Here is a 22,858-nt window from a genome sequence, read left to right on the forward strand (position 1 = left end):
CTTGACCTTGTTTGTTTCCAATCCGACCAAGCCGTCAGCCTTCTGGGGAGCGCCAGTCGGACTGGGACGGAGCCGGGTGAGCCATGCGGCTCCTTCTCAAGACACTGCTGCTGGGCTGGCTGTGTGGGGCCTTTGCCGCAGAGGGTGAGTGGAGCGTTCCGGGGGGGGTCCCCTTTCCCACCTCACGTGAATTGATATCTAGGGAGCCCTGCGGGAAACTGGGACCAGCTTGATCGTGGGAGAGAAGCCGGGGACAGGGGGGCAGTGAGCTTCCCTCTCTCCCTGGTGCTTCCAATGAGAATGAGGTCACCCCAATTAAATCCACTGGCAGGAGACTGGGATTTGATAAAAAAACGCAGCACTTCTCTGTGCGTAATGAACAAGTGGCATTCTCTGCCACTGGGACGGTCGCCGTTGGCGTAGCGATTTTTGAAAGGCTGTGATCAATTCATGGATGCCATGATAACAAAATAGAGCATGTTGAGAGGCAGGCTACTGCTCAATCCCAGACCACTGATGTGACATGGACTGCTTGCACCCTGCATGGCTTGTGTACCTCATCCCAGAGGCTTCAGGCTGGCCGCTACTGGGCACAGGCTGTGGGATGAGTGCTTGTTCTGTTCTGGCCAAGCAAGCTCCAAACCCAAAGCAGAGGGATGGGAGCCCCCGTACAGCCCTGGGGGGAAGATGGCCGGCCTGCTACTCAGCTCCTCCCCCTCGCTGTGACTGACCAGGGGCTTTCCTTTGCAGAGTCCTGCGAGGGGCGCTGCGACCAAGGCTTCGACGACCACAAGAAATGCCAGTGCGATGATCTCTGCGTGTACTACCAGAGCTGTTGCAGCGATTACTTAACAGTCTGTAAACCCAAAGGTATCTCAACCTCCGTGGGGGGAGGGGACTCTTGGCTCTGCTTCCAGATCCGCAGTGGGTGAGCTCGTGGGCCTGGCATTCCCACTTTCCTAGTGCCCTTCCTTGGTCCTGTCCAGTCCACAGGAGGTGATGTTCAGACCCGCTAATCCAGGAGTGGAGAACTGCTGGGAAGTCCCCAACTGAGCATGGGGGCCTGGAGGGGATCTGGAATGGGCTGGAACCAGGAAATGGCGACATTGTCAGCGAAGGAGAGTGGGGTTTTGCTGGGTTTTTGCCAGGGGTCCGAAATGACTGGTGAACTTGTGCCCGCAACTAGACAGACCGACCACCAGGTGGAGCCTGGAGTTTTCTTGGAATCACAACAGATCCCCAGACTACCAAGATCTGCCTGCCCTGTAGGAAATAGCAACTTTTGTAGAGCTGGCAGCTCTACGCTGGGAAATACTTGGAGATGTTGGGGGTGGAGTCTAGGGAGGGGAGGGCAGGGCAGGGAAGGGAAGGGACCTCAGCGGTTACCAGGCTACAGATCTGTCTGGAGATCAGTTGCAATTCCTGGATATGTCCAGTCCCCACCTGGAGGTTGGCAATCTAATTTTGAAGATGGATATTTTTGAATCAAATCCTCACGGAATCCCTCCCCTCCCAAAAATCTGCTTTTCCAGATCTGCCTTCGACACCTCAGGATTTTCCAAAAACACAGCAACATATTGTATTTCTTTTATTTGCTTATTTACCGAGACGGAAGGCAGATTACGCAGTGTAAATCAATGCAACTGATAGGATGAAACATCTCATAAGCAAAGTAATAGGACTGGGGTCTGGCTGGAAACTTGACACAAAGCATCACATATTAGACCTGATGGGTAAAACAATGTAAAAAACAGTGTTACACATTATTTATTTATTTATTTTATTTTTTAAGCTTTTATACCGCCCCATCCCCGGAGGGCTCTGGGCGGTGTACAGCAGAAAGAAAACAATGTAAATACTTAAAACATTTTAAAAGCAGCGACAACCATAAAACATTCCTAATAAATATAATAATTTACAGTAAAATAGATGGCGTTCAATAATCTACTATTGTAATCTCATCCCCTCCCCCCCCAAAAAAGGGGGGGGGCGTCCAGCATTCTAACCTAAAAGTTCCCTCCCCCCTTCCAAAAGGGAGGAATGGCGAGTCTGAGATGGCAGCTAGCCCAGATGTCAGGGCCCGGCCCAAGTATCAGTATCAGTATCAGGGCCGGGCCAAGGGCGGGGGCAGTGATAGAAGAAGAGTTTGGATTTATACCCATCCTTTCTCTCCTGTAAGGAGACTCAAGGTGGCTTACAAGCTCCTTTCCCTTCCTCTTCCCATAACAGACACCTTGTGAGGCAGGTGGGGCTGAGAGAGTTCCAAAGAACTGTGACTAGCCCAAGGTCACCCAGCAGGAATGTAGGAGTGCGGAAACACATCTGGTTCACCAGTTAAGCCTCTGTCACTCAGGTGGAGGCATGGGGAATCAAACCCAGTTTTCCAGATTAGAGTTGTACCTGCTTTTAACCACTACACCATGCTGGCTGTCTGGTATAACATAATAGTACACACAGCAAACAGAAAATACATACAGCAAACTGTGGTATAGGCAACAGTCCTGTTCCGTTTAGAAAAGCGCTTTCCCCAAACATTCTCTTATAATTCTGCCCTGTTATTCTTCTAAAAATGCAGTTCTCCACTTGATGGAGCTTCTATTGCCATTCTGGGCAAAACAACGCTGATGCTAACGTCCCTTTAAGAGAATATGGTAATGCCACTCCTAATCTTCGAGGTGAAGAAAAGACACTTCTTACATGCTCAGAGACACTCTGATTGTTGATGTCCAGTTTTCCAAGCCTTGGGGAAATGGTTTGGGAGCTGAGCCTCGGTGACCGCAGGCTTGCATTGAATGTACAAAAGTGAAGATGTCTCTTAATGGCTAACCTCTTTGTGCGGCATTTCCCCAATTGCAGTGACCCGGGGGGATGTCTTTGTTCGGCCAGAGGATGAGTACTTGGATTATGACTATGACGTCAATCTGAATGCCACCACGACCACGGCCAACCCCTTCTCGGAACCAGTGAGCAGCGAGCCCTGGCCAACGGAAGAATCATGGCCCCAGGAGTCCTGGCCAACAGGAGAGTCAGAGGTGGCCGTCGATCCAACCTTCTCACCGGAGACGGTCACCGAAGAGGCAGAAGAAGAGTCCTTGTGCAGCGAGGAACCCTTTGACGCTTTCACGGCACTGAAAAATGGCTCCGTCTATGCTTTTCGTGGTATGGCATGACCAGGGGGGGAGAGGGAAGGGGTTCTGTTCCTCTAGGGGGTGACGTCCCACTTGCTCGCAACAAATGTGGCAGATATACCCAGGTTGTGGGTGTCAGCTGCTGGCCTGAACTTCCAAACACTGTCTTTTGGGGGGCATGCATTCTCTGAAATTTGGGCTGTTCTGCTGCCTTGCAAGAGGGTCTTGTGCAACCCAAAGCAGTCTGCCAGGCAGGCGTGTTGGCATGTGATGTGCCTGCCCATTTCAAGCAGAGTCCAAGGGCTCCCCAGAGGGAGCAGCACTTCTGGGGAAGAAGCGAACAACCCAAGCCCCTGGGGAAACAAGGCACACCTCTCTGAACTGGCACTGTGCCCCACGAAGGGCACAAACCGAATATTCTCCCTTCCCAATCCAGGAAAATATTTCTATGAACTTGATGAGAAGAGTGCAAGGCCTGGGTACCCTAAACTCATCCAGGACGTGTGGGGCATCGAGGGACCTATAGATGCAGCCTTCACCCGCATCAACTGTCAGGGCAAGACCTACTTCTTCAAGGTGGGTGATGATACTGAAATATCTGCACATGGGCTGCCTCATACTGCATCAGACTGTTGGTCCCTCAGAGTCAGTATTACCTACTCAAGTGTAGCAGTGGCTCTCCAGGGTTTCAGGCAGAGGTCTTTCCCATCACCTGTTGCCTGGACTTTTCAACTGGAAATGCCGGGTATTTGAACCTACGACCTCCTCCATAGGCTCTTGTACTGAGCCACAGGCATAAGCAGAGGCAGAGCTACAGGGGGGCTGGGTGGGTGGGTGGATAGGTGTGAGTGTTGCACTGGGCACGTGCAAAAATTCAGGTTTATGTTTTTTGTATTTTTTAGAGAATTTTCCGTTTTTGGCCTGCAGGGGGTGCAGTTTTTAAGCTAGCAGCACCAAAATTTCAGGGATTTTTTTGGGAGACTCTCCTGATGATACCACTCAAGTAAGGTGAAGTTTGGTTCAGGGGGTCCAACGTTCTGGACTCCCAAAAGGGGTGCCCCCATCCCCCATTGTTTCCAATGGGAGCTAATAGGAGATGGGAGCTACACCTTTGAGAGTCCATAACTTTGGACCCCCCTGAACCAAACTTTACAAAACCTGGCTGGTATCAGCAGGAGAGTCTCCTAAAGATACCCTGAAATTTTGGTGCTGCTAGTCTAAAAACTGCGCCCCCTGCAGACCAAAAACTGAAAAAACACTAAAAAATACAAAAAACACAAACAAACATAGGGGAGGCAGCAAAACTCAGATTTTGCACCGGGCTCCATTTTTCCCAGCTACGCCTCTGGCCATAGGCAAATTATCCCCTGATGGGGACTAGGGCAGCTTGATCCCATGCACCTCCCACCTCTTAGGAATGTGTCTCTCTCTTCCCCAGGGGAGCCAGTACTGGCGCTTTGAAAACGGAGTCTTGGAACCAGACTCCCCGCGCAACATCTCCGAGGGCTTTACAGGGATCCCTGAAGATATCGATGCGGCTTTTGCACTCCCTGCTCAGAACTACTTTTCCAGCGAGAGAGTTTACTTCTTCAAAGGTGACCTAGACCAGCCTTCCCCCCCCCCCCCTTTGCAATTCAGCTCGAGGAAGATAAGGCCAGGGGGACCCAGGGTCTGAGTTGCTAACAGACATCTGTCCCTTGAGGACTAGTGACTTGTGGATGGGAAACTGAATCATCACAGATCGGGGCTACAGTGAGAACTTAATTCGGGGAGGAAAATCTGTAGTTTAAATGGACCAGAGCCTTCTATCCCCTCTGCTAGAGATCCCTAACGTGGTGCCCACCAACTCCTTTCCTGGTGCCCATGAATGGCAGGATGAGGTGGAGAGCCAGCGTGGTGTCGTGGTTAAGAGTAGGTGGATTCTAACCTGGAGAACCGGGTTGGATTCCCCACTCCTCCACCTGAGTGGCAGAGGCTTATCTGGGGAACCAAATGTGTTTTCGCACTCCTACATTCCTGATGGGTGACCTTGGGCTAGTCACTGTTCTCTCAAAACCCACCTACTTCACAAAGTGTCTATTGCGAGGAGAGGAAGAAAAAGGAGCTTGTAAGCCACCTTGAGTCTCCTTACAGGAGAGAAAAGTGGGGTATAAATCCAAACTTCTCTTCTTCCTCTTCTCTTCCTTTTCCTCTTCTGCCCAGCTGTACTACTGCAGCACTGGAGATGTGATTGGCTATGCTGATTTTTACAAACTTTCTCTGGACAGCAGCTGCCATCACAGACCTTGTGATGAGAACACCTCCTGCCACTGCTGCCGGCTGAACCCTGAGCTGACCGGAAGCCAGGGAAGCCAAAGAAAGGTCAGGCCTGCAGCTTTCCTGACAGTATCCTCTCCCTTTCTCTCTCCTCCGACAGGAAAACGCTATTGGAGCTACGACTTTGAGAAACAGCCGAGCCGCAAGGACTGTGAGGAGACGTCTCCATCGCTGGTCTTTGACCACTTTGCGCTCCTGCAGGATGACAGCTGGGAGCAGATCTTTGTGCAGCTGTTTGGAAGCTTGCGGAATAGTGAGTGCGGCCACTGGATGGGGAAGGGGCCTAGGGTGAGACCTGCCCTCTTGTGGGGTTGCCAACCACCAAGGGACAGCTGGAGGTCTCCTGAGACGACAGCTGCTCCCCAGCTGACAGAGATCAGTTCACCTGGAGAAATTCACCACTTTGGAAGGGGGACTCTATGGCATAATACTCCACTGAAGTGCCTCCCCCCCCCCCAAACCCCACCGTCCTCAAGCTCCACCTCCAAAATCTACGGTTATTTCCCTATTTAGAGTGGGCAACCCCACCTTCTGGGCACTTTCGTACGCAGTTAACTTGCAGGCCTCGTTTCTACCTGATGTAGTCACAGGCTGTAGACAGAGACGGCTTCCAAGGGGGACTGGTGGTGGAAAGTATCAAGTCACAGCCAATGTAGGGCAGTGACGGCAAACCTTTTTGAGATCGAGTGCCCAAATTGCAACCCAAACCCCAGTTATTTATTGCAAAGTGCCAACCCGGCAATTTAACCTGAATGCTGAAGTTTTCGTTTAGGAAAAACCGATTGGCTCCCTCTTCCTCCACCCCACCCGCTCGAGCAGGGGCCAGCCTGCTGTAGCCTCCAGCAAGTCCTGCATGCACCACTCTGTGCCTCTCTAGCATCTCTGCCTCCTCTGTGCCCCCACCTCAGGCAGCAGCCACCCGGAGCACAGGCACCAAGCCAGCCAGCCAAGTCCTCCTTGCTCACCACAGTGCTTGCACATCATGCTCAGTGGCCCAGGCCAGCCTAGAGGGTGGATTTTCCACCCTCCACATGACAAACTCTGTGTGCGCGTGCCCACAGAGCGAGCTCCGAGTGCCACCTCTGTCACCCGTGCCATAGGTTCGCCATCACTGATGTAGGGTAACCCTGTAGGATTTTCAAGGCAAGATTTGTTCGGGGGTGGTTCGCCATTGCCTGCCCCTGTATAACAACCCAGAACTTCCTTGGTGGTCTCCCATCCAAATACTAAACAGGAGTACTTAACTTATTTATTTACTCACTCACTCACTCACTCACTCATTTATTTATGTATTGATTTATTGGATTTGCTATACCGCCCCATCCCCTAAGGGCTCTGAGCGGTGTACAAGTCAACAACAAACAAAATCAGCAACCACAATAAATAATAAATTACGTCTTATTAAAAACATATTAAAATATCAAATAACTCCAACCTTACAGATCTAATAACTTCCCTAGCCCAGCTCAGCGGCATTTATAGATGCAGTTCCAACGATGGAATGGAACATAAAACAGCATACCAGGAACATAAAACAGCATACCAGGGACTTCCAAGATCTGAGAAGGCTAAGCTAGCCTAGACCACCCATGACTTTTTCTGCACAAAGCATTTGAAACATTTGTCAAACGTTTTGCAAAGAACTGTTTTTGTGGGTTTTGTCCGCATAGCCTGGAAAAATACAGCGTTTCAGTTGAAAACGGTTCTTTAACAAAACACAGATGTGTCTTCGAAATCTGTAAAGCTTTGCTGATTCAGACATCGTATCTACGAAGCACCACATCTACCTCACATACAAAAAATTAAAAAGGAAAAACAGCACGTTCGGGTAATCAGCAGGCAAAAATGAATTTATTAGCAATGACGAAAATGGCAGGCTGCTGTGATGTCAGATGAGAAAGCGTCCGTAGGAAACTTCAGCAAACGGGGGACAGCCAGAGAATCACTGAAGCGGCAGAAAATGTCGGGTGGCAGAGAAATGAGAGGGGAGATTCAAATTCGGGCAGGAGAACTATCTCCACACAGGCAAGCAGGAAATGTTTTAAAAACATTTGGGGGGAGAAAAGAGCGCTAGTTTACTTGATCTAGATAAAACTGTATGAGGTAGGAATAAAATGTTCCCAAAACGTTTTGGGCTAAATGCTATGTGGGACTCCCCCGAGGGAGTGTTGTTGTTTTTTTTGGTAGTGTGGAAAGGGCTCATGTTAAGGCTCAAGGGAGATTAGACAAGTTCACTGATGAAATTCCTTCCCTCAGTGCCTCCAAGTTCAGAGGCGGTGTATCTCTGAATCGCAGCTACTGGTTTGCTTCAGCTTTTGGGGGACCAGAACTTCAGACCTTGTGTCAGCCTCATTGGGTCTGTGGCAGAGCAAAGAAGTCTGGCCCACCTCTTGGAGCCTCTGGCTAGCTCAAGCCCCCTTTTTCTTTCCCTTCTCAGGTGGGGCCAGCAAGCCACGCTACATTAGCCAGGACTGGCGAGGGGTGCCAAGCCATCTGGATGCCGCCATGGTTGGCCGAATCTATTTGGCCCAGAGCCCTTCAAAACGTCGCTCGAAGAAGAGGTCATCGCGCCGGAATCGCAAGAAGTATCGCAACCGCCGCCGCTGGGGCCGCTGGAAGTCGAGTGCCTGGGAATGGTCAAGCGACACCAGTTCAGAGTCCATGGACCTTGACTGGCTACTGGGCCCCCCATCGTCCTGCGAGCCCTTCCAGAGTGTCTATTTCTTTGTGGGCGGTGAGTCTGGTGGAGGGAGGAAGAGGTGAAAACGGGGCAGAATAAAAAATAAGCCGGGAGGGATGAGTGTGTTCCAGACATCTGTCCTAGCACAGTGTACTCCTCCAGCTCTCCATTGTCAAAAAATGAACAATAAACATATTGACAGAGCAGCAAAGAAGAAGAAGAGGAGGAGTAGTTTGGATTTATACCCCACCTTTCTCTCCTGTAAGGAGACTCAAAGGGACAATCTCCTTTCCCTCCCCCCCCCCCACAAACACCCTGTGAGGTGGATGGGGCTGAGAGAACTTTGTAGAACTGTGACCAGCCCAAGGTCACCCAGCTGGCATGTGTTGGGGTGCACAGGCTAATCTAGTTCCCCAGATAAGCCTCCACAGCTCAAGCGGCAGAGCTGGGAATCAAACCCGGTTCTCCAAATCAGAGTGCACCTGCCACTGATAGGAACTCTGTATGTGAGGTGCTGAACAGCTTTGGAGTGCTCAGCATGAAGATGAAAGAGGGGCAAGTTTAGACATTAGACAATGACATTTGCATCTCTGCCTCTATCCCACAGACAAGTACTACCGCCTTAACCTGCGCACAAAGCGGGTGGACTTCGTGTTCCCCAGGTACCCCCGCAGCATTGCCAAGTACTGGCTGGGTTGCCCATCTGATGTGGAGCGGGTCTAGCTGCTCTCTTCAAACTGACACCAGCAACCAAATAAAGCATTCCCTTCCATCTTCCTTGTGTCTTTGATTCTGGGGACCAGACCTGGGTGGGAGGGGGTTGATTTGTTCTCTGGGACCTGGCCATTCTGCCGAAGCACAAACAGCCCTTCCCGGCACCTTAAAAACATGCAGCAGTGTTGACGCAGGAGCCACCACAACGAGCCAGTGCTCTCAGATCATTTTCAGAGTGCCACAAAGTCCCTTTTGGGTTTTGCTGTAGCAGACTGGGATTGGGGTGTTGTCGATAAGGTTGTGAACTTCTAGTGGGGCCTGGAGGTGTGGAATCGCAACTGATCTCGACTACAGAGATCACTTCCCCTGCAGAAAATGACTGTGTAGGAAAAGGGACTTTGCGGTGTTATATCCCGCTGACATCCCTCCCCAAACCCTGCTTTCCCCAGGCTCCGCCCCCCCCAATCTCCAGGAATTTCTCAACCTTGAGTTGGCACCTAGAAGAGGAGCAGGAGTAGTTTGGATTTATAGCCCCCCCCTTTATTCCTGTAAGGAGACTCAAAGGGGTTTACAGTCTCCTTTCCCTTTCTACCCCCACAACAAACACCCTGTGAGGTGGGTGGGGCTGAGAGAGCTCCGAAGAGCTGTGACTGGCTCAAGGTCACCCAGAGGGCGTGTGCTGGAGAGCACAAGCTAATCTACTTCACCAGATAAGCCTCCACAGCTCAGGTGGCAGAATGGGGAATCAAACCCGGTTCTCCAGATTAGAGTGCACCTGCTCTTAACCACCACACCACTGCTGCTCTAGGTGAAGTACTGCCGTGCTAAGTGGCAATGGCTCTGCTAGGATATGATTAGCATCTCAGTGGGGTTTTGGGGTGAGGGACGGGGCAGAAATCTCCCTGCGACGGCTGCAGACACAAATGCACCTAGAGCAGGGGTAGGGAACCTGCGGCTCTCCAGATGTTCAGGAACTACAATTCCCATCAGCCCCTACCAGCATGGCCAATTGGCCATGCTGACAGAGGCTGATGGGAATTGCAGTTCCTGAACATCTGGAGAGCCGCAGGTTCCCTACCCCTGACCTAGAGTCTTGTCTCTGGAGTGGGATATGGGGGCGGGGCTGGGGTGACTTGAGAAGGACTTGGAACGCAGTCTCCAAACAAAACATAACTTTAGCCCTTTTCATAGTTGGAGTGTGTCTGTCAGGCTCCAGAATAAAGTCAGCACTACGTGGCAGAAAGAGAGACCTTCCTTGGCTCTTGCTTACATTCTGGACCCTCCTCCCACAGACATTTACAAATAAAGCAGCCTTGCCTAGTGGTTATGGAGGCTCCGTTTTGTCAAAACAACAGCTCCTGTCTGACTCTGACCAAGGTCACAAGGGTTCAGATTTATACCACACATTTCTCTCCTGAAAGGAGTCTCAAGGAGGCTTACAAATTCCTTTCCCCTCCTCTCCCTGTGGCAGACACCTTGTGAGATAGGTGGGGCTGAGAGAGTTCTGAACTAACTGTGCCTGGCCCAAGGTCATCCATCAGGCTTCATGTGTAGGAGCGGGGAAACAAATTCAGTTCACCAGATAAGAGTCGGTGGCTCATGTGGAGGAATGGAGAATCAAACCTGGTTCTCCAGATTAGAGTCCACCTGCTCTTAACACACTACACCATGCTGGCAAACTTGTTGGTTTTACATCTGATGTGGAGATGTTTACAGGACTCTTTGTGTCTGCCACACAATGGGCCATGTAACTACAGGAAGCTGATTTTTTAGTGGGGTTAACATCCCCTTGAATCAGAAGTTGATCCCCTCTCCCATTTTCCCAAAGAATGTGAAAAAGACTGGTTGTTGTGGGTTTTCCGGGCTGCGTGGCCGTGGTCTGGTAGATCTTGTTCCAAATGTTTCACCTGCATCTGTGGCTGGCATCTTCAGAGGTGTATCACAGAGGGAAGTCTGTTACACACTGTGGCCAGCTAAATCTGGCTGTTAGAGCCTTCAACAATACAGTGCAAAAAAGAGTTATTTCAGAGCTGAGGAGCCCCAAGGTTGGCAATAACCACTATACCACTAACCACTACACCACCCTGGCAGGTTGAAGGCAGCAGGAAGAAAGGAAGATCCAGCATGAGAGAAGAATGAACTCTATAGGCACTCAGTTTGCAAGACCTGGGCAAGGTTGTTAACAATAGGCTGTTTGGGATGGACACCGATTCATAGGGTCAGCATGAGTTGGAAGCGATTCGATGGCACTTCACACACACACACACACACACACACACAGAGAGAGAGAGAGAGAGAGAGAGAGAGAGAGAGAGAGAGAGTGGACTGAGGCACTACTACTTCAGATGGTTCAGGGCAACTGGGGAGGTGAGGAGCTGTCCATTAAGAGGGCTGCAATCTGGTGTCCATGTGCCCAATCAGCACCAAGGACAGCTCCATTGGTGTCTAAGACTTTACCTAGCCGTTTGTGCCTTCTTAGGGCTTGGGCCAAAATGAATCTTGGTACATCAAAAAGTCTGAGCCGATTCAGGCGAACGGCAGATAAATTTAATAATTAATTGATTGATTGATTGATTGATTGATTAAGTCAAGTCAAGTGAGGCTTTCCTGTAGAGCCATGGGCCATTACCATTTTAAGACACGAAATTCATATAAAATACAATAAAAGTTTCAGCAGATAAAAATAGATCATATAAACCCTCACCATTCACCCGTCCAATTTATCAGAGCTTAAAATCAGGCATAACTAATGCAAATTTCAATTATACTATTTCCTTCTGTATTATCTTAGATCGAATCTCTGAGGCTGCCAGTGCAAAAAGTGCAACCCTATAAGATATAAAAAAGGATCCGAATCTGAAAGAAGGTATATTTTATCTGCAACAGAGTGCGTTTGGAGCATAGGTGTAAGACTAGAAAGGAACTTGGCCCTTGGCTCATCATACAAGGGGCTATCAACTTTTTTTGAGAAAGAGGCTTTCTGGGCCCCTCCATGCATGAAAGGAATTCTCAGCCAGTGGACACATAAACAGAGAAGAGGGGGAAAGTGGGACACAGAAGGTGAGGCCATGAAAGACAAAGGCCCCTTCCGCCCATGCAGAATAATGCACTTTCAATCCGCTGGAAAATGCACTTTGCAGCTGGATTTCACTGTGCGGAATAGCAAAATCTGCTTGCAAACGGTTGTGAAAGTGGATTGAAAGTGCCTTATTCTGCATGTGTGGAAGGGGCCAAAGAGAGCTTCGACCCACAGCATTTCCCTGCCAAAACCAGAAGAAGAAACCTATTAGATCTGCAGCTGGGGAAAAGATAGTCTCTGTCAGCACCTGTCCTGGCTGGCAAAGGAGTCCGCTTTGCTCAGTCCGGACTACAGAAATGACGGGGCAGCTGGCCTCAGATGGGGGTGGGGTGGGGGGGTTGGAGGCGGTCCTTGATGGGAAGGGATAAAAGCTGGACGGGCAGCGGGGAGATGCCAGCCAGGATGGGCACAGCCGAGAGGCCACGCTTCCTGCCCTACTGCTTCCCCGACGGGGCGGCCGGCCAGCTGGCAGCGGATCATGGGGAAGGTGAGTAGGGAGGGCTTCCCTCGGAGGAGGGCGGTCCGGATCCGGGTGCGGGTGGCCCAGCCAGCGCCAAGCGCTCCTCCTGCCCCCTTCCTTCTCGCAGGGAGCCTGTCGTGCCCCAGGCCGGAGCGAGGCAGCTGGGCTGGGGGGCCCAGGAAGAGGAAGCGGACCACCTTCAGCCGGGGCCAGCTGAGCCAGCTGGAGCGCGTCTTCGCCGCCCTGCCCTACCCGGACATCGGCACCCGGGAGCGCCTGGCCGAGCTCACGCAGTTGCCCGAAGCGAAAATCCAGGTGAGCCCCGGGGAGGGAGGGTGGGAGGGAGAGTGCCCCGTCTCTGCCAGCCAGCCCCCCCCCCCCTCACTCGGCCCCTCTCTCCTTCTCTCCCGGCCCAGGTCTGGTTCCAGAACCGGCGTGCCCGGAGGATCAAGACCAGCCCCGCGGTGGAGCCGCCGGCCTGCCGTCGAGTCAGCCTGGCCGGCGGCAAGCAGCCCCGTCGGGGCGTCTCTGCGCAGCACGCCAAGCAGTCGGCCCTGGGCTCCCCCCTAGCCGGAGGCTCCTCCGGCTTCCTCGGCGGGGAAGACGCGCCCGGTCCGCCCCGTCGGTGGCCTGAGGAAGAGGAGGAGGAGGAGGAGGAAGGCGCGGTCGTCTGGAGCGCGCTGTCCAGCTGCTGGGACGCTTTCCCCGGGCCGCCCACCTCCTTGGGCTCCATCTCCGACCTCATCTACAGCGCGGCTCTCGTGGCCAACCTAGGGGAGTTCTAGGGGTCGCTGGCCCCGTCCAGGAAGGGGGTGCAGGGGGCCAAGGAGCCTCCCCCGGCTGGTCTTGCAGCTGGACGGGGAAGGAGGAACTCGCACCGGCTGCCCAAGATCAGGGATTAAACCCTCCCCCCCCCTCCCAACACACCTTGCCAAATTAATCCCCTCCCCAATTCAATAAAGAAGCTATGATGCCCTTCCAGTTTAGCTTGGTCACTTTCATTTCGGATTTGTAAGGGGGGAGGGCTACCCCCCGCCTCTCCAATATCCTGAAATCCAGGAGGGCGCGCATCCCACAATCGCTGGTAATGCCCCCTAATCTGCCCGAAAAAATACCTTAATCTCTCGGGGGATCCGGGGATGATTGAACGACATCATCTAATCCATCGCCGGCGGCAGGTCCAGGGTTCCACCGGCGGATTTGCGTGTAGAAACTATATTAATATTTCAGTGGGGGCAGAGGGGGGGGGGCTTAGCCTACATCAGAACCTTAATCAACGCTTGGGAGGGCCTGACTCCGTGGCTTAACCCCTCGAGAAATGAAGCCACATGTAGGTAGCTAAAGAAACCCCCACACACCTCCAATGTACACCTTTTTTTGGTATTGTTACATCTGACTTATGGCGACCCCCCATGTTTTTCAAGGCAAGAGAGTATCGGCGTGTGTGTGTGTGTGTGTGTGCGCGCGCGCGTGTGTGATCTCCTGCCTCCGCTTCACCATCCTGGCATTCCTGGGAGGACCAATATCCAATAGTGAATAGCAGATAAATTCCAGCACACAAAAATATATTCGCTAATACACAAGCCTCAATATAAAGCGCTCAGCGCGTTTGTTGTGCTGGTGTAATTCCTAAACATCCACTTATCACTATACCTACCGGACTACCACTATTTAATATTGCCTTAGGCCTTAGGCAATATTAAATGGTGGCATTTACTACAGTGGTATTTACTATTGCCTTAGGCCCCATAGGTGTCAAACTTGCGGCCCTCCAGATGTTATGGACTACAGTCCCCTTCATCCCCTGCCAGCATCATGCTGGCAGGGGATGATGGGAACTGTAGTCCATAACATCTGGCAATAGTAAATAGTGGCAATCCGTTAGGTATAGTGATAAGCGGATGTTTAGGAATCACACTAACACAGTAAAGGCACTGTGCACTTTATATTGAGGCTTGTTTATTAGCGGAATATTCCTAGAAGGGCCCTCATCCAAATACAAGTCGAGGGGTGGGGGCAGGAACCACACTGGTTTTCTCTTGCGCCCATGTCAAAAAGGATAGTTGGAGAAAGTGCCCTCAAAGGAAGCCAGTGTGGTGCTGTGGTTAAGAGCAGGTGGATTCTAATCTGGGGGACTTGGTTTGATTCCCCACTCCTCCACCTGGGTGGCAGAGGCTTCCCTGGTGAGCTAGATGTGTTTCTGCACTCCTACATTCCTGCTGGGTGTCCTTGGGCTAGTCATGGTTCTCTCTGAACTCTCTCAGTTACCTCACAGGGTGGGGAAGGGAAAGGAGCTTGTAAGCCACCTTGAGTCTCCTTACAGGAGAGAAAGGTGGGCTATCACCCCCTCAGAACCAACATCTATCGACGGTCGATTCCTTTTGCTTGAAGCCAGTCGTGGCTTGCGATAAGGTATGTGGGCTTCAGCTCCAGAGTTCAGGGCAGTGCCCATGACAGCATCCTGTTTCATCCTTACAACTCTGTGCCAGGTTAAGCACACAGAGGTCTAAAGCCAGTGAGCATCAGAGGGAAGCAGAGATTGGGACTTCGAGATTGATGGTGGGAAGTGTTGCCAAGTTTCGGCTGATTGATGGCGACCCCATAAAGTTTTCAAGGCATGCTGGCAGAGGCTGATGGGAATTGTAGTCCATGAACATCTGGAGAGCCGCAGGTTGCAGACCCCTGGATAGCTGCTCTGGACTTCCTCATCGATCTCCCCTCTGGATATTCAACAGGGGTGGCCCTGCTTACCTTCTGGAATCTCAACACCCTGGATTGGTGAAGGCCTCCCCTATTTATTGCACTCAGCAAGGTAATTGTAGGAAGAAATACAAGCAAGAGAGAGCAAAGACTGTTATGCTTCCCAAACACCAAAACTCATGGATCCTTCCGTAACACTTTTACAGCCCTGGCCCCTGCCTAGCGGAACACTCTTCCAGCTGCAGTTAGGGCCCTGCGAGACCTTGGTGAGTTCTGCAGGGCCTGTAAAACTGTGTTATTCCACCGGGCTTTTGGGGAGGCCAGCTGTGGATTGCCTGCCCCCGCCTGATGCTTGTACCATGCTATGCCATTTCCCCTCCCAGTTTTAGCTTTAGGTTCGAACGCCATCGATAATAATTAGTATGGGTTTTATGATGTTGCTGCTGTGCTGTGTTTTTAAGGGTTTTAATGTTGTTTTAGGATTGGAATTTATTATGTATTGTCTTTTGTTGTTGTTGTACACCACCCAGAGCCCTCGGGGGTGGGCGGTCTAATAAATGTTGTTAATAATAATAACAACAACAACAACAACAACAATAATAATAATGAGAAGCAGGGTCAGGATGGGAGAGCCAGCGTGGTGTAGTGGTTAAGAACAGGTGGATTCTAATCTGGAGAACCGGGTTTGATTCCCCACTCCTCCACCTGAGTGGCAGAGGCTTTATATGGTGAACCAGAAGTTTCTGCACTCCTACATTCCTGCTGGGTGACCTTGGGCTAGTCACGGTTCTCTCTGAACTCTCTCAGCCCCACCTACCTCACCAGGTATCTGTTGTGGGGAGAGGAAGGGAAAGGAGCTTGTAAGCCACCTTGAGTCTCCTTACAGGAGAGAAGGGTGGGGTATAAATCCAAACTCTTCTTCTTCCTCTTCATGCTGCCCCTTGTGGGGTTGATACTGTCATGTCTCAAGGGCTATGCACAGGATTACACAGATTCCCATTGGAGAGAGCTAATCAACAGCTAAGAGGCAGGCTAGCTCTGTGGAAGCATTACTCTCAAGCCAAGCTGCTCATCTTGATAATGTACCCTGGGGTGCCCTCCAGGCTGCTAGAAGCAATATCAGCCATGGGAACAAGGGAACAAGTAAAGTAGTATTTGGCTGAAAAGGAAGCAGGCACAAGGCCTTGGTGGGGAGGCAGCCCCCGCTCCCTTAGGGATGCTTCCACCCTCCCACAGATGGCAGCCTTATCTTTAAAAGCCCGCTGAATTTCATTGCACTCATCCAAAAGCATACAGATTGGTACCCAACTGCTTGAGAGAAAGTACTTATCTGTTCAATGAAAAAACAAGAAGGAATACTCAAAGACCCAACCCCCTCTCCCCTTCTCTAGGAAAGAGGGCAGAAGAATGAGAGGGAGCCCAATCCACATGAAAAGCCGACTTGGCCCCAGCTCTTGGGGCTCACCCATAAACTGGCAGACCGCTTTCCTTAATGAGTTTATTGCACACAATAGAAATCCGCTCCTAAACAAAGACAGGCAACAGTTTACAGAAGCCAGATGAGGCACTGCATTTCACAGGTCTATCACAACAGTGAAAAGACAACACCCCCTGCCCCTCCCCGCTGAGAGATCGTGGCCTGCTGAGAAGTATCAAGAGGTTGGACAGCTGTAGATCTTCCAGTGCTGCAGGATAATGCTTTCCTTATCAGTAGGTGAAGGGGGGCCCCACTCACACCCCAGACAGATGCTGATGATAGCATTTGCAGCCTTTGTCCAAGGAAAGAAGAAAGGAGGGGACACAGGATTGCCTCCTGGCAGCTTTCTGTATCAGAGAGCAGAAGACTAGAATTTGTCCTGAGCCAGCAGTTGCTGGAAGACATAGAAAGGTGGCCCCTTCTGGGATATGCCGGTGATCTCTGGTAGCTTTGGCGGCATCTGATACACTGAAGATCCAGGGCCAGAAAGGCTTTGCGAGTCCACTCAGGTCAGAGCTCTCCCAGTTCCCCTTCCATAGTCCTCACCATCACATACAGCTCTGCCAAGCCCACCACAGAAGCCACGATCACAGCTGACAAGACCCGCTGGAGGGAAAGAGGGAAGGCAAGTCATTTCTGCTACGTGCATTTCCACTGGGTGTGCTGCAGCCACACTGGGTGAGCTCACCGGGCACAGATGGTACTCCTGGCTTTTGCGGCTGTCAAAAAGGCACACGCCCCACCATTCAGCATCTCTTTTTGGTGCTCTTTAATGTACAAAAATGAGTTTCAGTGAGTAATTTACTTCATGGGTAAAAATTGCTGGCACTAAACAGATGCTCTCTGAATGGCATCAACTACTCAAATCAAAATTTTACTCTCTAGGTTTATTATTCGAAGATCTCTGTATATTGTCACCCAGCGAGATATCCCGAACCTTAAAAGGCAGACTTTTAGAGCAGGAATACCATCTCTTATTGGGACAACCAAATAAATCATGCTCACCCCTTTCTTTCAGAATAGTACCTGAACAGGGGCATATAGCTAAATATCTTGAATTATTAACTGAACCCCAACAGAGATGGATTATTACAAGGGCCAGATGCAATACTTTACCATCTGCCATTATGCAGGGTTGCAATTTATCTATCCCCCTCCAGGATCGGGTCTGTCGACGCTTCAAAAATCAAGTGGAGACTCTTGCTCACATTATACTCGACTGTCCGAGATATGTGGGTATCAGGAATTTCTCTCATTGACTGGCCCTATACAAATCTGTAAGAGACTCTGATAATTTTGTTGTGGGGATTCTGTAATATAACACAGACACCATGCTCTTGGAAAAAGTAGCAAAATTTCTCCTACAAGTGACGGAACTCTGTAAGCAACATCTAATGCTAGATAGTTTCTCTGTGTTTTGATCTTACTCTTGCTTTGTACATTACAAATGTCTGGTAACGTACTAGAATCTGGTTGTTGTGGGTTTCCCGGGCTGTGTGGCCGTGGGTCTGGTAGATCTTGTTCCTAATGTTTCACCTGCATCTGTGGCTGGCATCTTCAGAGGTGTATCATGGAGAGAAGTCTGTTATACAATGTGTCCACAGACTTCTCTTTGTGATACACCTCTGAAGGTGCCAGCCACAGATGCAGGCGAAACATTAGGAACAAGAGCTACCAGACCACAGCCACACAGCCTGGAAAACCCACCACAACCAGTTGAATCAGTCCATGAAAGTCTTCAACAGTACTAGAGTCTATTTTGTATGCCTAATAAAGGTTGTTGTTGTCAAACAGATGCTTGTGCATAAACCCCCTCAAGTCCCTTCCCCGCCCGATCATCACTCACCGCAGCCATTTCTGCAAAGATGTACTGGCTGCCCAGATAGGTGCAGGCAAATGTTGCTCCCACAGTGACAAGGAAGTTGAATATGGTGATGACCACGACTTTGGTGGACCTAACTGAAGACAAGAGACACAGGATGGGAGACTATCAGCCCAGCACCTCCTCTGTAGATCCCCAAAGATAAACACCCTTCTCTCTCAAAACAAAATGCCAAACTGTAAATAACTACTGAGATATTTTGCCTTTTTCTGGCACCGCAACGAGCCTGTCATAGGTGAATGATTAACTCCCTCTCCCCAATCAGGGAAACATTATTTTAAAAACAGACACATAGAAATGAAGGGTCTCTTTGCTTGTACCAAAGCACTGCATTAACCACTGAGCCACAAGGCTATCTTGAGATGACTACTCTATTTAATACCCCTTCTCTATGAGCTGCAGTCTTCTGACTGAAGAGAAGTTAGAAGCTGATTTCTAGGAATCAAGTAATAACCTTGTACGCCAGTCAAAAATCACCCAGATTTATTTTTAAGGTCTTTTATCTTCTAGTTATTTTTGACATGAGTAAATATGAAAGAATCACTACGACACAACATGTACTCAAATACGTTTATGAAATCAGAAACAGAAATACATACATATGATTACGTATCTCTTGTCCCATCTAAAGATTTAAAAATAGAACACAATTTCTGAGACCCACACCAAAATGCTTTCAAGATTAGGCAGCCTCACACAACAGTCTGGCTATTTTAAGTAAGCCCAATTATGTGAAATCTACATGGCCATACCATGACCTTCCAGTTTGTCACTACTGATAGTATGAGGTGGACACTTCCTTGAACTCAGAAGAAATATATGCACCAAACTATGAAGTATTAGAGCTATTTGTTCAGAGAATTTTCTGGGCATCAAGCCACTTATTTATGCCTTTTCCATGGATGGAGCTTAGAACACATCCGAGAAAGTAGAATTTGTACACGCTTTGCAAATCTGAAAACTAAAACAAATGGTCAGACATGATTCTTGTTCAACCAATGCTCTGGAAAAGCCCACTTGCGCCAATCCAAAGTTCAAGCTTTAATGTACTGGGGACCAAGATTTCTGAAGAACCACCTGCTCTCAGCTCCACACAAGAACTGGTAAGTGTGGCTTCAAAGGAGAAGAAAGGAGTTTGGATTTATACCCCGCTTTTCTCATTCATAATGAGTCTCAAAGCAGCTTACAAACTCCTTCCCTTCCTCTCCTAACAGACACCTTGTGAGGAAAGTATGGCTGAGAGAGTCCAGAGAGAACTGTGACTAGTCCAAGATCACTAAGCAACATTTATGGGTAGGAGCAGGAAAACAAACCCAGTTCTCCAGATTAGAGTCCACTGCTCTCAGCCACTACATAACTATGCCTACCTCCAGGGAAGCCCCCTTTGTGGGACCCCCCAAAATGGGTGGGAGGGGGGAGCAGATCTGCAGGCTCAGCAAAACTAATGTGCAAACCTTTGAAACCTGTTTGTTCTGTACTGTTACTGCAGAATATTTCTCTGTATGGTCCTTATGCCTGTTTGAACAGGGGAAGAGGTCAGATAGGGCTCGAGGTCCAATTCAGGGCCAGTGATCTGCTCAGCCTACATGACCAACACCTGCAAGGACCAGTGTGAGTCTAGTTGCTCTGTAGTCCAGTTACTGCTGCCTTATTGATTGATATTAACAGGGTAGGTAGGAACTCTTCAGCACCTTGGAGAGGGACACCTTTTCACTTTCTTTCTCTTGTCTCCTCTCTGCAGAGTGGGCATAGGATAATCACTAGTGATGCAAGTGATATACCTGCACTGTAGTCTTAGCTTTGAGCTGCCCTTCATTTCCACAGAGAGACTATCCTCTCACTGAGAACAGGCAGCTGTTTCACTTCATCCAGATTTTATGATAACCATTCTTATTTATGATGTTACCTTACTGCCAATCAGAGTATTCATCCATTTGACTTTGTATTATCTCCTCTGACTACGGCTGCTCTCCAGGGTCTCACTAGGAAAAAGGCCTTTCTCAACACCTGGTTTCTGGGAGTATTTAACTAGAGACGCCCACACACTGGGCTCTGGTCCTTATACACTGAGCTATACTCCTCGCCTACTTGCTAGGTTCAGGCTACCTGAGAATTCAGTGCCAATGATAGTAACATACCTTGTCTTCCAAGGTCAGCCAGAGTGCCATATCGATTTAGCTCCTAGAAGGGAAAAGAAGGGGAATAAGGGAGCTTTATATAATTTTGTACTCTGTTCTGCTTCAGTCGCATGATAATAGAATCTCTCATGCCTTCTTTACTTACTGTAATATATGAAACGGGATGCACCTTTAACTATTAGCCCTGCTCACTAACAGCAAAAAAATGAGATTTGTGCTCCATAGGTTTCAGTATGCATGCTTTGCTCTACACAGAGGAAACAGGCTTCAGTCTCCTTCTCACAACAGAACTATTCAGTTCTCAATTGCTGTAACTCTTTTCCAGAATTTTGCTGCGATTCATGACTTGTGGCAGGTTTGTTACAGACTCCAATGGAATCGCTGTGTTCTCTGCATCTTGTTTTGGTCAATTTCGGCCAGCAGAATGACGCCGCATACTAACTAGCTCTGGCATCTGCGGTGTTAAGAATGGGCTGCCTGTTTCTCTCTGCATGTAAGCTTTCTCTGTGAATCCTTTACAGCAAGAAGCACATCATATTAATATTTATCACTGGCTTAATAGATAAAACGCATCCCAGCAAAGGAGAAGGCCAGCTCAGTTGCAAACCTCTCCCTCGTTTTCTTCTAACCTGGCTGTTGACATTTCTTGTCATCCGCTTGTACTCTTCGTTGGCTAGCTTAGCCTTGAGAGTCTCCAGCCGGGCCACTAACTCTGGGTTCTGAAACAGACAGAAAGACAAAGAGTAAAAATGGTACACCACACTGATTCTTTTACTAACGTCAAAATCTCTTTCAAGGGAAATGTTTTAAGCAGAAATTGATATATCCAGAAAAGGGAAACAGGTATCTTGATCAAGGCCTTTACACCTCAAAAAGAACTCAAGTCTCTTCCCACTTTCAACAGAGAAAACAGCCATTAATACAAACCCTGGGAGGTTTTCTCACTTCAGGAAGAAAGACCTCACTGCCTTCTAGAAGTTCATGAAGATATACTTGGGAACCTAGGAATAAAATCAGCTTGATTAAAATAAAAGTCTCTAATAGTCTGTGGATTGTCAGATAAGGAATAGGTTAGTGCCAGAAAACAACATAGTGAGGAAGGAGAGCAGAGACTGAATTATGAGGATGGGAAAATCGGAGGAGGGGGTGCTTGTGGAAGCCGTAAGAGTAGCAAATAAGAGCAGTAAATAGTATCAATGGAATGATTTATGTGATGTAAAATAAAGGCCACTGTGCCTGCTAACTAATCTTGCAACTGTATGGTAAGATTAAGCTAAGTGTGTGCTACTAGCCCAAGGTCACCTAACAGGCTTCCATGGCAAAACAGGAATTCGAATCTGGGTTTCTTGAATACACCACACCATCTCACTTAATTCTCACTCCTTCCCACAAATGTCCCCAAGCCTCCTGTAAAGCCTTGAAAGTTAGCGGCCATCATGACATTGTATGACAGCGAGTTGCATGTTTAATTATGCCTTGTTCCTGATTAATTCACTAAGAATGGTAAATTACCAAACTATAAGTATGCTCGTCATTTTTAAGGGGGCTTCCTCCCAGAGGACAGTACACACTTACCCAACAATTAGCCCCATTATGATCGACACGCTTCCTCCCAGATTCAGACGAGAGCAAGGATTCGCTACCCGTTGCCCTCCCCAGGCAGGGCGGGACTCACTCACCGGCATCTCGCAGGGCTTGGTGAAGCCTCCGGACCAGCGCAAAGGACAGGCCGGAATCGACCGAGGCCGATTCGAGTTCCTTCAGCAGCTCTGGATCCAACCGCCTCAGTTCAGGGTCTACCGAGGCCCGCCGCAAGCGCTCCCCAGGTCGCAAGGAGGCCGCCATTTTGGCCCATGAGTCACGTGGCCGTGTCCCGGCGAAGAGGAAAGGCTGTGACCATAGAGATCGCAACGGGCTAGAAAAACGCATTACCAGACGAGCGAGTCTGCTTTCCGGGCGAAGGCAAGCGGGCCCTAAAGGGAGGCATAGAGCAGGGGAAGTCGTGGAGAGCGTTGGCCAGTCTGAGTCCCGAGCCTGGGTTGAATGGTGCTCTGTCAGAAGGCAGGGTTGCATGCCCATGCGAAGCCGCCTTCTCCCGGGCCTGTCAAAAACACTCCTGCCTTTAGCTCTTTCCTTGCATAGGGCCCCTTCCGCACATGCAGAATAATCCACTTTGAACCCACGTTCACAGTTGTTTTTAAGTGGATTTTGCTATGCTGCATAGTAAAATTCAGCTGCAAAGTGTATTGAAAGTGCATTTTTATGCATGTGCGGAAGGCGTCTA

At 49.6% G+C, this 22,858-nt stretch overlaps 3 protein-coding genes across 4 annotated transcripts; 2 read left to right on the forward strand and 1 right to left on the reverse strand.

The window, feature by feature from the left end:
* Positions 1 to 8,896, forward strand: VTN (vitronectin). Its single transcript, XM_048518465.1, has 8 exons — positions 1 to 144; positions 751 to 870; positions 2,857 to 3,159; positions 3,565 to 3,704; positions 4,567 to 4,723; positions 5,545 to 5,697; positions 7,882 to 8,178; positions 8,732 to 8,896. Exons 1-8 carry the CDS (start codon positions 84 to 86, stop codon positions 8,845 to 8,847), a joined length of 1,347 nt encoding a protein of 448 aa, XP_048374422.1. The 5' UTR covers positions 1 to 83; the 3' UTR covers positions 8,848 to 8,896.
* Positions 8,897 to 12,313: 3,417 nt separating this feature from the next.
* On the forward strand, positions 12,314 to 13,358 carry SEBOX (SEBOX homeobox). Its single transcript, XM_048519342.1, has 3 exons — positions 12,314 to 12,404; positions 12,505 to 12,692; positions 12,794 to 13,358. Exons 1-3 carry the CDS (start codon positions 12,320 to 12,322, stop codon positions 13,160 to 13,162), a joined length of 642 nt encoding a protein of 213 aa, XP_048375299.1. The 5' UTR covers positions 12,314 to 12,319; the 3' UTR covers positions 13,163 to 13,358.
* Positions 13,359 to 16,561: 3,203 nt separating this feature from the next.
* Positions 16,562 to 22,652, reverse strand: TMEM199 (transmembrane protein 199). 2 transcript variants are annotated; one of them, XM_048519493.1, is made up of 6 exons: positions 22,254 to 22,640; positions 21,502 to 21,575; positions 21,204 to 21,293; positions 20,575 to 20,617; positions 18,401 to 18,513; positions 16,562 to 17,160 (listed from the first exon to the last, which is right to left on the reverse strand). In XM_048519493.1, exons 1-6 carry the CDS (start codon positions 22,501 to 22,503, stop codon positions 17,065 to 17,067), a joined length of 666 nt encoding a protein of 221 aa, XP_048375450.1. In that variant the 5' UTR covers positions 22,504 to 22,640; the 3' UTR covers positions 16,562 to 17,064. The 2 variants fall into 2 exon arrangements, with proteins under 2 accessions (XP_048375450.1, XP_048375451.1); XM_048519494.1 differs by lacking the exons at positions 16,562 to 17,160; positions 18,401 to 18,513 and adding an exon at positions 18,993 to 19,397 and having other exon boundaries at positions 22,254 to 22,652.
* Between the last annotated feature and the right edge of the window lie 206 nt (positions 22,653 to 22,858).

Source organism: Sphaerodactylus townsendi, linkage group LG16, assembly GCF_021028975.2.
Source record: "Sphaerodactylus townsendi isolate TG3544 linkage group LG16, MPM_Stown_v2.3, whole genome shotgun sequence".
NCBI lineage: Eukaryota > Metazoa > Chordata > Lepidosauria > Squamata > Sphaerodactylidae > Sphaerodactylus > Sphaerodactylus townsendi.

Coding starts and splice junctions, on each gene's coding strand:
- VTN (XM_048518465.1), top strand. CDS start 84: ATGCGGCTCCTTCTCAAGACACTGCTGCTGGGCTGGCTGTGTGGGGCC. Junction 3,160..3,564: donor CTCCGTCTATGCTTTTCGTG/GTATGGCATGAC, acceptor TTCCCAATCCAG/GAAAATATTTCTATGAACTT. Junction 8,179..8,731: donor TGTCTATTTCTTTGTGGGCG/GTGAGTCTGGTG, acceptor TCTATCCCACAG/ACAAGTACTACCGCCTTAAC.
- SEBOX (XM_048519342.1), top strand. CDS start 12,320: ATGGGCACAGCCGAGAGGCCACGCTTCCTGCCCTACTGCTTCCCCGAC. Junction 12,405..12,504: donor GGCAGCGGATCATGGGGAAG/GTGAGTAGGGAG, acceptor TCCTTCTCGCAG/GGAGCCTGTCGTGCCCCAGG. Junction 12,693..12,793: donor TGCCCGAAGCGAAAATCCAG/GTGAGCCCCGGG, acceptor CTCCCGGCCCAG/GTCTGGTTCCAGAACCGGCG.
- TMEM199 (XM_048519494.1), bottom strand. CDS start 22,647: ATGCAACCCTGCCTTCTGACAGAGCACCATTCAACCCAGGCTCGGGAC. Junction 21,294..21,501: donor AAGTGAGAAAACCTCCCAGG/GTTTGTATTAAT, acceptor TGTCTGTTTCAG/AACCCAGAGTTAGTGGCCCG. Junction 19,398..20,574: donor GGCTGACCTTGGAAGACAAG/GTATGTTACTAT, acceptor CATTTGTTTTAG/TTTTCAGATTTGCAAAGCGT.